Source organism: Puntigrus tetrazona, chromosome 12 (assembly GCF_018831695.1).
Source record: "Puntigrus tetrazona isolate hp1 chromosome 12, ASM1883169v1, whole genome shotgun sequence".
Taxonomy (NCBI): Eukaryota; Metazoa; Chordata; class Actinopteri; order Cypriniformes; family Cyprinidae; genus Puntigrus; species Puntigrus tetrazona.
Window position 1 is genome coordinate 2,622,191 of NC_056710.1, and position 12,625 is coordinate 2,634,815.

At 35.6% G+C, this 12,625-nt stretch overlaps 1 protein-coding gene across 2 annotated transcripts in view; it reads left to right on the forward strand.

Moving 5' to 3' along the window:
* Positions 1-12,625, forward strand: part of ngfrb (nerve growth factor receptor b) — a 29,082-nt gene that overhangs the window by 987 nt on the left and 15,470 nt on the right. For both annotated transcript variants that reach the window (XM_043254349.1, XM_043254348.1), the window contains exons 2-3: positions 5,177-5,318; positions 10,494-10,853. In XM_043254349.1, coding sequence (XP_043110284.1) covers positions 5,177-5,318; positions 10,494-10,853 — 502 coding nt within the window. The remainder of the gene's footprint in view (positions 1-5,176; positions 5,319-10,493; positions 10,854-12,625) is intronic.

Genomic DNA, 12,625 nt, shown 5'->3' on the forward strand with positions numbered 1-12,625 from the left:
TAACAGGCCATTATGAACACTTTCATCATCTAATGCATCATACAATGGGGTACAACTTCTTTATATGATGGATAACTGGTCTGGTCACGCCCACTTTGACAGACGGCACATTGTGTTCTTTCACTTGCTTTACCAGCGAAAAAGTAGTTATTTATAAAGCTAATTGTTATTTAGGTTGCGTGTGGGGGGGGTTGAATGAGGGGTGTATGCGTGTGCTATTGAAGCAAAAGCAGTATCAATAATGATAGATAATTCATGAAGTACACCACATAACTGCAGGCGCATTTGTGAGCTTAACTGCTTTATTTTTTGTCTTTGTACCAATTTCCTGATAGAGACATGCATTGTGGTCACATGCCTTGTCTTGTTTCTGAACTGAAGCCGGAGTTACACCCATCTGAACGGCGTGATGGGTGTTTGGGCAATAACTGCTCTACTGTACGTCTCAGTCAGCGTGCATCCTTCACGTTAGTGTCATTTTACTGGCAGTTTTTATCCATAAAAGAAGCAAACAAGCACTTTATAGCCAAGTTTCACATTGCTGTTTCAGCTGATAGAAACATGTCAGTGCCTAGTTTTTGTTTTAAGACGCACACCAGTTCTTTTCTTAGGCATGTTTATTAAACGTCCTGTTTAAACTATGGCTTAATCCTGGATTTATAAACCGGGCCTACAGGTGCCACAGCTGATTTTTCCTGTATGTTTTGCTATTTGCTTTGATAAAAAGAACATGTAGATATCAAATAATCCGTATCCTTCAAGTTTTATAAGACATGAAACATTTATTTGTCCCAGACACACAGATTTTGCAGTTAATTAAAAAAAAAAAAATAATAAAATAGGTCGAAATAGATCTTTGCGCAATCTCATTGCTTCTGGAAAACGCTGTAAATCACGTAGCATTAAATTACAAACTAAAGCAAACAAGAGTGAAAGAGATCCATTAGCTCCACTATCCTCATTAGTGAGAGTCAGCTTTGAAATGTTGACAAGTGCCAGCAGGCTAGAAGGGCTAAGAGTTAAGTGCATTCAAGCATACAAACGGCAGCTCTCAGACATCAGGTTGACTTCGTGACAGACAGAACAGGAGGAGAAACATTCTGCAGGATTGACTAACACGTCCGCACGATATGCGTGTCATTAGTTTTGTTTTTCTTTGCCATCATGTTTTGGTCATTCAGTATGTGCAGAATGTGTCGTGAAACTCTCTTTAAATCATTTAGGTGATAAAATGGCGCGAGTGTTAGTTCTGACTGCTGGTTCTCAGTAAAATAAAGGAGAACTCTGGCATACTTGTCATTCCTATGTACAGCTGTACGTTTTAAACTTCAGTTTTGCTCGTACTTAGGGTTAGTACATCTCACACACGTCTGCTCTTGCACTGAAAATCGAGCGTCTTTTTAAGAAGAATTGTGTTATTACATTTCTCAAACTAATCAAACTGATCAAACTAACAGAAATAAAAATGTTCTTACAATAAATGATCATTAAAATATACCACAGCTTCCGCAAAAATATTAAGCAGAACTCTAGTCAACATCAATGATAATATGATGTTGATAATTATTAGCATTGCCAATCAATTATTTGCAACTGATCACATTCAAAATAAAAGTTTTTGTTTACATAATAAATGTATTTGCACTGTGTAGATTTATTACGTATATATGAATATACACAAGCAATACATATTTAAAAAACAAAAATTTTGGCTTTTGGGTGTGATTAATCGTAATTAATCATTTGATTATAATTAAACACCAAATCAGCTTATTATACTGACACAGGACATTGGAGGAATGGCTGTTTTACTTTCACAGAAAACAGCTTTGTTTAAACTGTAATAATATTTCACAGTAACTATTAATAAAATAAAACGAAATACATAATGGCATTACATTGTGGGCTTTACTACAGCTGTCGAGGGCGTTACTGATCACATTGCAAACTGCCAAAAACCACTCACCACACGATGGTGATTTCTGCAAGGCAAGCACCACTCACTTCTCTTGAGAAAGTGTAAAGGGCTACACTGAAACTTGAGATTTTATGAATGCCAGACGCATATTGCTGATGAACGCATTTAATTAGGACCATTCTTAAGAGTATGATTAATGAAAGTCTGCATGTTCTGAAACGCTGCACTGACTTTTTCCGCTACTGATCGTATGTACTTAAACAGCGCTGCACAAGTCGCAGCAGCTTGGCCTCCTGTCAGGATGAATGCGACTGCAAACAGGTTCTATGACATGCATCGCAATTTATGACCCTTCACACATTTCTACCAAAATGGTAATCAGCTGCCTTATAATTGCGCACAATTGCTGTGTGGCCCAATCTCTAAGAGTTATCTGTTTGAGTCATGGGCTGCTGAACTTTTGGAGGGGGGTGGGTTGTTGAACTTTACCTGTGTTGGAATGCTCCTGTAGGGGTGTGTTTGTGTTTTTATGTGAGTGAGTGAAGAGGAGGAGGAGGTTGCCCCATGCCAGGGGGTAATGTGAGGGACAGGTAGAAACGATGGAATGTTAATTTGTGCTTTTCCAGCCTCCTCTTCTTCTCGCTCAGCTCTGTCACTTCTCCAGCTGACTCACAAGCGCCTTGAGGGAATCTTCTAATCTGTCTTTCTTTCACTCTTTATCTCTGTCTTTCTTCTCGCTCTTCTAAACGTCATTCCTCACACCTGTGTCAAACGTCGTTATTCTGACAGTCGGGCACTCGGCCAATCGGCTTTTGTCCTTCATGTTACACCCTCAGACATCAGCTGCTTTTGTATTATGTTTACGGCACATTCGAGTTACGTTGGAAAAATCTTATTCGTGATGCGCTCACTTGAATAGCACGACAATCTCTTAAAAATAAAAATATAGTTGCAAGAATGAAAAAAGTACTAAGTTACAAGTAAATTTTAGCTTCTTACCCTGAGGAAGAACTCCGCCCCCCCCCTGATAGCCCCCCCTTTAACAAATCATTAAAACAGAAATTTGCCCTGCTCCTATTTCAGTAATGAGGCCTGTAATGCACATCCTTTGTTTTTAGTGGATGTGTCTTTGTTTTATACTTTTTTCATTTTAGCAACACCGTGGCCAACATCTCTGTAGATACTGTCAAGATACGATTCACACACTTTTTAATTTTACAGAATTCTTCCTATATTCATCACAAAAAATAATTAGAAAGATTTAAAAGAAATTTCAGCAAAAATCACAAGACTTAAATCTGACAGAGCTGCAATCATGTGACGTAAAGTTATCGTTTTAAAATACTAAGTAACAATTACCACAATCAGATACAAAATTGCAATTCTGAGAATTGAAGTTAAAGTTACAATATATAAAGTTGCAGTTACCTTTTTTTAGTTGTATTTAATTCTGAGACTGAAACAAACTTTTACTTAAGAGAAATGCTATGTTTGATTTGATATGTATTTTTATCTAATTTTGCAATTGAGGACCAAATGCACGTTCTTTCATTTTGCTGCACTTCATATATATATATATATATCAACATTAAAAAATTTGTTTTTTCTAAAATCAAATGTGCATCATGTTTTCATAGTGATTATTAAACTTGATAAGGTCTTCCAAGAATGACTTATAGCCATCATTATGTTAATTTTTTAATTAGCTGTTAGTTTACCTGTGAACGTAATTAAAAATCTTTGGACAAGAGGCTTGTGGTGAAACACAGAATGCCCCTGTTCAGCTGCCACATTTAGGTTATACCTGTCGGTCTTTCAGTTAGATGTTGAAATGAAAGGCTGCTGTCAGAGAGTTGAATTCAGGTTAAACATACCATTAAGATTTACTGCATATGTGGATACAGTCTAGTAAAACTCATTTATTTCTTTTCGAAGCTCTCCGATCCTCTTCAAAGCAATGCTGTTGATAGGGATCATTAGACATTATCAGGACTAAATAATGTAAAGTATTTTTGGCTCTGAGTTTGTGTGGGAAGTTGCCGGTTTCTGGGATTGCATATACCCTGGAGACTGACTCAACCAAAGCAAAGACACGGGAGTGGGAAAAGTCTGAACGGTCAATGCTTTCGCATCTACATCTGCAGACTATTTCAAACCGTTTCTGTAAATATGGTTTAATAGCTTTTAATTAATAGCTGTTACAAACTTCTTTAAAAATATCCTGTGTTCGGTAAACTGCAGTTAACAGTATCGCTGAAAAGTAATAAATAAAGTCAATAAAAATAACTTTAGAGTTAGAGATATAAAGTGGTCATTGCAAGAAAAAAAAGATATAATGCAAGATGGATATAAAGTCCTTATTGTGAGATATAATGTCAAAAAAAGTTGCAACTGTATGGATAAATTTACATTTGCGAGATATTAAGTTCACTTAAATCACCATCCAAGGTAAATGAGACTGTACCCCTAAAAGGAGGGACGTCTTCATTATAGACAGCACTTTATTGGACAAAAATACATAATACATAAAACATAATATATATTGTGTATATTCATTAAGCATATATTTTGTAAATATTTACATTTATTTACCTGTATATATTTATGTTCATATAATCATATATAAATATACTTAATATATAAATGCTACATATTTTTCTTAAATATATATTTATATTAGTTCTGGTCAACGGTTAATCATGATTAATCACATCCAAAATACGTCTTTGTTGACATAATACAAACAGATTTTGTTGACATAATGAGTGCATGCTATGTATATTTATATTTAAGAAAAATACCAAGTTTATATATTGAATATAATTACATATAATGTAAATAAAATGAATATAAATATATACATCTACATACATATTTTCAAAATATATACTGTGTGTGTGTGTGTGTGAGTGTGTGTTTATAAATAATATATATGCACGGTACACACAAATATATAATATAAACAAAAAACGTAGATTTTGATTAATCGTTGCTCAGTGCTAATTTAAATATACAGTTTAAAATATGCAAACAAAAACATATTTGTTTGGATGCAATTAATCGTGGTTAATCGTGTAACAGATTTATATGCATTTATCTGATCAAATATTATTATTGTTTGTCTAAATTAATCTCTATGAAACTAAGTAGTGGCTGTTCTCCCATACTGTGTGTATATCTAAAAAAAGGAAAACGTTTTTTTTATACACGTAAAATTTGAATTTCATGCTACTAATTTCCCCCTCTTTATCTCTGTAGGGTGATGTCTTGTCTGCACAGAATTTCTGTTCTTCAGGGGCGTTCACCACCAGTGGAGAGTGCTGCAAACAATGTCAACCCGGGGAAGGCATGACGAAGCCCTGCGGGGCGACACAGACAGTGTGTGAACCGTGTCTTGACAGTGAGTATCTACAGAGATGTTGGCCACGGTGTTGCTAAAATGAAGCAGCTGCCTTATTTAAAATGCCATTTCCTGTGCTGAACTCTCACTTGAGGGGAGGCCGGGGGCCTTTGAGCTGTGAACGGTAATTAGTAGTTAAAGGGGAAATGCTTTTAGGAAATGAGACTTGACAAAACATTGTCTGGAGAGCTCAGAGACCAATCTGAGTGTTTTGGTGAGCTCTAAGTGAGATTAATTAAGGCGCGATCCAGTGGTACATGCATTTGTTGCACTGGCAGGGTCACGTAACAGAGTACAGAGAATGGTCCAGAGCCAAGTCTCAGGACACAGCCTGCCAGAACCTCAGCATCTCCCACATGTCTGTTTGCACGACCCAGCTGAACAAGACAAGATAGGAAAAGAGAAATAAATGGAAATTGAGGACAAGCAGCCAGAAATGTGACCAAGAATAGTCATCCCTTAGCACACGCAGTATTTATGGAGAGTTTCATGCCCTTAAACAAAACAAAAAAATGAAATAAATAAATAAATATTAAAAATTTATACAATAAATTATATGTGTGTAATATTAAATAACACACTACAATAAATTAAAAAGTTTTATATGTGCTTTTACATTTAAATTTAGGAATTTAGCAGATGCTTTTATTCAAAATTAGAATAAAAGAAGCAATCAAATAAACTTAAGAGCAATAAAAGATAGGCTTTAAAGTACAAAAAAAATACTAAAGCATAAAAATGAATGAGGTGAATATTTAAATGTGACATTATTATAAAATGCACTTTATAAAAGCTTACCTAAATATGTTATTATAATTCAATTTTAATCTGACACATGGATCATGGGGCTGTCTGGGCATTCTGCAGTTCTTGGTGTTTTTAAATGTAACTCTTGAGTTGAATTGTTATGACTATATATTTTGGTAAATGCTGTATTAAATGTGAAGTAAAAAAAAATGGAATGCAATCAGAGCTTTAGACTGCTGTATGAATGGTGAACGTTTCTTCTAAAATGCATTAGGAGAAAGAAGAATAGACAAATGAAACACTTGTTGACGTACATTAAGAGTATAGAGCTATACAATTATTGTGGATAGCATAGCTCAGATCAAATGGCCGGAGATGTAGATGAGAACATTTTGAGAAAGGCCACTGAGTTTCTTTCCCTACTACTTTCTATGCGTCTAACCATACTGGTGTATATTAGATATTGAATAGATCCAATTTCATATAAAATAACATCTTATAAATATCCATTTAACATATCAATCACGCAGACAGATAACTTTAACTGACCCACTCTTCGGTTCTGTGCATGTTCGTTTTTTTGTTAATATTTAGTAGCCTTGGGTAAAGGTCACAGCAAGGCATGTCCACCAAGACCTCCTGTCATTCACTACAACCCCAAACATTCTGTAATTCCCATCTCTTCGTCAAGTCTTCCCTAAGGGCCTGTGCTGGGATCTGCGTTCCTCATCAATCAACCAAACCATTACATGCCGAAAACCCCAAACTGTTCCTTTCACAGTCTCATAAGTCACCAAATGCTTCTTGACAGCACTTCAGCAATAATGCGTAGACATGTAAAAGTAGCATTTGGGATGGAACTGGAATCAAAACAGCTGTTTGAGGAGTGATCATTTAAGTTAACTGTCTCATATTAATTCCTGACACATACAAGCGCTTTGTCAAAAGAACCAGGTGTGTATTTTCGTAATTGACCTTATCAAAGGGGGAGAAATTTAGTGTCCAAACAATGAAGTGAATTTGGGATGTGAAGTCTTTAGCTTCTTTTGTACTGATCGTTCACTGCGTAATGCTCTGATACAAAAGGTAAATACTATTATAGTTTAGCTTAATAAAAGGTAAGACTATATTTTCTCATTTTATACTGTTTATATAAATAAAAGTGGATGACTGATTGATTGATTGATTGATTATAACCAACAAAACTCATTTCATGGTTTAGATCAATTAGAAACAGCTCTTTTAAGCTAATAATTTTTATTTTGGCCTTTTGTTTGGCCATTTGCCAGTTCTCTTCAATTATCGCATTTATTTGTATCGCATCAGCCATTAATAGCCCACATCATTTTGATCTGAAGACATGAGTATTATGAGACATGCTTTCATACAGTTCATAAAAGAGTGAATTATGTACTGCAGAGTTGGTGTCCTTTTTTTGGAACTGATAAACAGAAGCTATCGACAGAACGTTACATCAGCACTTTATAGTCCTAATGTTAATTGACACATAAAATCCATGATGGTTGAGAACACCCCCACACATCGGCCGTCTGTCATAATGCATAGACATGCATTATTGATGGCTAGCATTATGCTAATGGATCTCAAAGGGTAGAGCTCAGGAGAAGAGTAGACTCAGAGGGAGAAAGCCTGAGTGGACGGGATTTCATCTGCAGGAAATGCACAGACTACCCATCACAGTCTCCTAAATAAAGCCCCAATAACTGGCCCCCATAAGCCAGCACATTACCCGTTATCATTAGGGCCATTAGCAGCTCCGGCACACAGGGGAACCCATAATGTGCAAACTCTATTTGTCCAGCACAACGACACAGTAGCGTTTCATCCATTCTGATGGATAGATGTAAGGATAACTATGGCATTAGCGTGTTATCTTTCTCTCCGCCACTGTCTGGTCATTGCTTCCACGAATATCCAGCCTTTGGCATATACTGAAACACTTAATATGGTATGGGACACTGAGGCGATGTGCCCTAAAGAGGGGCTAGTCACAAGAGTTGTGCTGTCTCACAAACACACACACACATATACACAGACAAAATAGCTTCCTGAATAATTTAGTGATAGCTAGACCTCTATCCACTAATATATCTGAGGATGGAGGATGGGAATACAATACCATAAGCATGCAGCATTAGATATTTGCTCTACACTCAATATTGCAATACTGACATCATAATTTCTTCTAGCTTCCTGTTGATTCTAGATGTGAATTTTTTTTTTTTTACCCTTTTTCCTAAAACTAAAAAAGTTATGGCCCAAACTCTAAATGTGACATTATTTCATCCTTTCAGGGCAGTTTTGAAATTTATAAAATGTAATATTGGCTTCGTAATCAATCAAACACCATATTGTGGAAAAAGATTTATCTATCAAATCATTAAACCTTGTAACATATTTTGCAGTTGATTGTTAATAAAAAAAATAATACAAGCTAATAAAAGCTAAGCATATATATATATATTATAAAACTGATAAATTAGATTTTTTATTATATAATATACCATGAGTTTAAATAAACACAGCTAATGTAAGTTCCAGCTACCATATACTCATTAACATCCTTCTTTTTAAGTCTCCAAATTCATTATTTGCAATCATTCTACTACATTTCTGCTTGATCCTCTTCCATCTCAATTCTTTCAAGCCATTTCTCTTGCCGTATTTCCTTCACTCACATCATTAACACATCCCTTCACACTGGTGTTTTTGCCGTATTATTTAAACAGGGTCGTGCAACACCACTACAACCCACTCTTTACCCAACTTTTTTAGAGAACTAAATACTGGTTTCCCTTCTTCTTTTCATTTCTGAAACGCTTGAGAGAGTTGTTTTAAACCAAATTTCTGCCTTTCTCACGCAACCAACAGATTCAACTGGCAAGATCAGCTATCAAATCTTCAATACTTATCTTGCTGGATCTTTCCGCTTCTTTTGACAAGGTCAATAACCAGATCATCCTCCCACCCTTAAACTCAAAGGGCATCTCAGGAACCACACTGCAGTGATTTTAGTCTTGCCTCTCAGATAGGTCCTTCAATGTAACTTGGAGGGGTGAGGTGTCCAAGTTGTAACATCTAGTTACTGGGATGCCTCAGGGCTCGGTATTTGGACCACTTCTCTTCTCTCTCTCTACATGATATCACTAGGTTCTGTCATTCAGAAACATGGCTTTTCATATAACTATGATGATGATTAACTTTACCTCTCATTCCATCCTGATGATATGAGACAGCATGTCTCACAGGATTTCCTGCTGGATGAAGGATCATCACCTTCAACTGAGCCTTGCCGAGACAGAACTGCTTGTGGTTTCAACAAACCCATCAATTCATCACAATTTCACCATTCAGTTATGCACATCAAAGATAACTTCCACAAAAATAGCTAGAAACCTCGGAGTTGTGATTTATTGTCAGCTGATTTTCTCAGACTGCATTGCTAAAACTGCCCATTAGCAGTTTATACAACATGCTTTATACAACATTAAGAAGGTTCTTTCATTCAGAACATGCTTCACAACTCCTTTATTATGTCTTATTCTGTTCTGGCTGAACAATTGCAACACTTTCTTGGCAGGTCTTCCTGACAGTTCTATTAAACCCCTACAATTAATCCAGAATGCGGTCGCCAGATTAATCTTTAATGAGCTGTAAAGAACACACGTCACACATTAGTTCATTAATTTGAACTGGCTACCAATAGCTGCTCACATTAAAATTCAAGGCACCGATGTTTGCCTACAAAACCACCACTGACTCTGCACTCCACTACCTAAATTCATTTAATTCAGACTTCTGTGCCCTCTAGAAGCTTGGATTCTACAAGTGAACAGCACTTTATCGCGCAATCCCAAAGTGCCACAAAATCACTTTCATTGACTTTTACATTAACTGTTCCCTCCTGTTGGAATGAACTGCCAAAGTCAATCTGAGCAGCTGAGTCCTTAGCCATCTTCAAGAACAGCTAAAAACACATATCTTCCATCTTTATTTGACCCTCTAACTGTAAAACTCTCTATTCTAATTCTATTTTTTAATTTAGTTTCATTTTTTATTTAAAAAACTTTTTTATATATACACAAACCTTGCTACTTATACTACTAAATGTATATATAGAAGACTAAATGTAAATGTGTATATACATATATATGAACTGAAATTAATGTCTGTTATCATTAATATACTATGATCTTTTAAATTAATGTGTTAATTTTGTTTTAAATTTTATTTCATGTGTAATTTTTTGTTATTTTAGTACTTCATGAATGAAAATAAGAAATAAAATGTTTAATTTTGAGTCTTTTTTATTGAGTTTAATTATGATGGTAATGATGGTAATACAACTACTAACTTTGTATGTGCAAAAAGACTTGTTATCTTAAGCTTTTCGCCTTTTGTCTTCAGGTGAGACGTTCTCAGAGAACTTCAGCCACACGGAGCGGTGCCAGCCGTGTACGCCATGTTCTGAACTCACACGCATGCTGACACCCTGCACTGATGCCAACGACGCGGTGTGTGTCTGTAACTATGGGTTCTTCTTCAGCAAATTGACGGGCCGCTGTGAGGCCTGCACGGTGTGTCCTTTTGGCCAGGGTGTGCTGATGCGCTGTATGTTTGATCGTGACACGGTATGTGAGGAGTGCTTGGATGACACATATTCGGATCAGGAGACCTCTTTTGACCCCTGCATGCCCTGCACCGTCTGCGATCAGCCTGAGATGGAGTTGAAAAGCTGCACGTCTGTCAGTGATGCTGTCTGCCAAGGTAAGAGAAAAGAAAATAAAAATCAAATAGTGGTTGTAAATATATGGGTCATCTTGACACAGTGGGCCAAACTGATGTCTGTCACCAAATGTTTTGCTTGGTTAAAAAATCACTGGCCTGTGTGTTGGCCTATAACAACCTAAAATGATGACAATTAGATTTTTGCATAACCAATACACTACTAGTGTACTGGTTTTTATTTATGTATTTGTTTTGTGTGTGTGTGTTGCCGAGTGGTTGCTAGGGAGTTGTGTTGCTAAGGCATATCTAGGTGGTTAGTAACTTTCTACCACCAGTTAAAATTGATTTTTCATTTATTTTACTTTATGCATTAAATGTTCTTCATGTTTTTAAAGAATACACAACAACAGTGCTTCTATAAGTCTGTAGTATATTCAAAATTTGGTATTTCAGGAGCTTGTGTCACAACAAAAAGGTTGACAAATTTTAATATGTCATTGTATGTTTAATACTTTGTCATAGTCATAGTTTATAATCGTGTTTACTACTGTTTACTAACTGTCTCTTATTTTCACCAGTGCTGCATTTAATTTCTTAATATACAGTAAAAACAGTAGCATTGCAAAGTACTGTTCAAATAAAACTGTTTCTATTGCATGTAATTTTTTTAAAAATTCCAAATTTTTCCAAAAACCAAATTTTCAACATCATTGCTACAATCTTCGGTATCACATAATCCTTCAGAAATTATTCCAATATGCTTATTATTAATGTTATTATTATCAATGTTTAAAAAACAAACAGGATAATCTATCATTCAAAAGTTTGTAGAATGTTTTTGTAAGAAATTACGACTTTTATTCATCAATAAGCGACAGTAAAGGCACTTTAACATTACAAAACCTTTTCACTTAAACGCTGTTCTACAAAAATAGCTAGAAACCTCGGAGTTGTGATTTATTGTCAGCTGATTTTCTCAGACCACATTGCTAAAACTGCCCATTAGCAGTTTATACAACATGCTTTATACAACATTAAGAAGGTTCTTTCATTCAGAACATGCTTCACAACTCCTTTATTATGTCTTATTCTGTTCTGGTTGAACAATTGCAACACTTTCTTGGCAGGTCTTCCTGACAGTTCTATTAAACCCCTACAATTAATCCAGAATGCGGTCGCCAGATTAATCTTTAATGAGCTGTAAAGAACACACGTCACACATTAGTTCATCAATTTGAACTGGTTACCAATAGCTGCTCACATTAAAATTCAAGGCACCGATGTTTGCCTACAAAACCACCACTGACTCTGCACTCCACTACCTAAATTCATTTAATTCAGACTTCTGTGCCCTCTAGAAGCTTGGATTCTACAAGTGAACAGCACTTTATCGCGCAATCCCAAAGTGCCACAAAATCACTTTCATTGACTTTTACATTAACTGTTCCCTCCTGTATCACATAATCCTTCAGAAATTATTCCAGTATGCTTATTATTAATATTATTATTATCAATGTTTATAGAACAAACAGGATAATCTATCATTCAAAAGTTTGTAGAATGTTTTTGTAAGAAATTACGACTTTTATTCATCAATAAGTGACAGTAAAGGCACTTTAACATTACAAAACCGTTTCACTTAAACGCTGTTCTTTACAGCTTTCTATTTATCAGTGAATGCTGAAGAAGAAAAATACAACCGTTATCACGCAAACATTATGCATCAGCATGTGATATTGAACACTGGAGTAATGGCTGCTGAAAATTCAGCTTTGCCATCATAGGAATAAATTATTATTCTAATAGAAGAC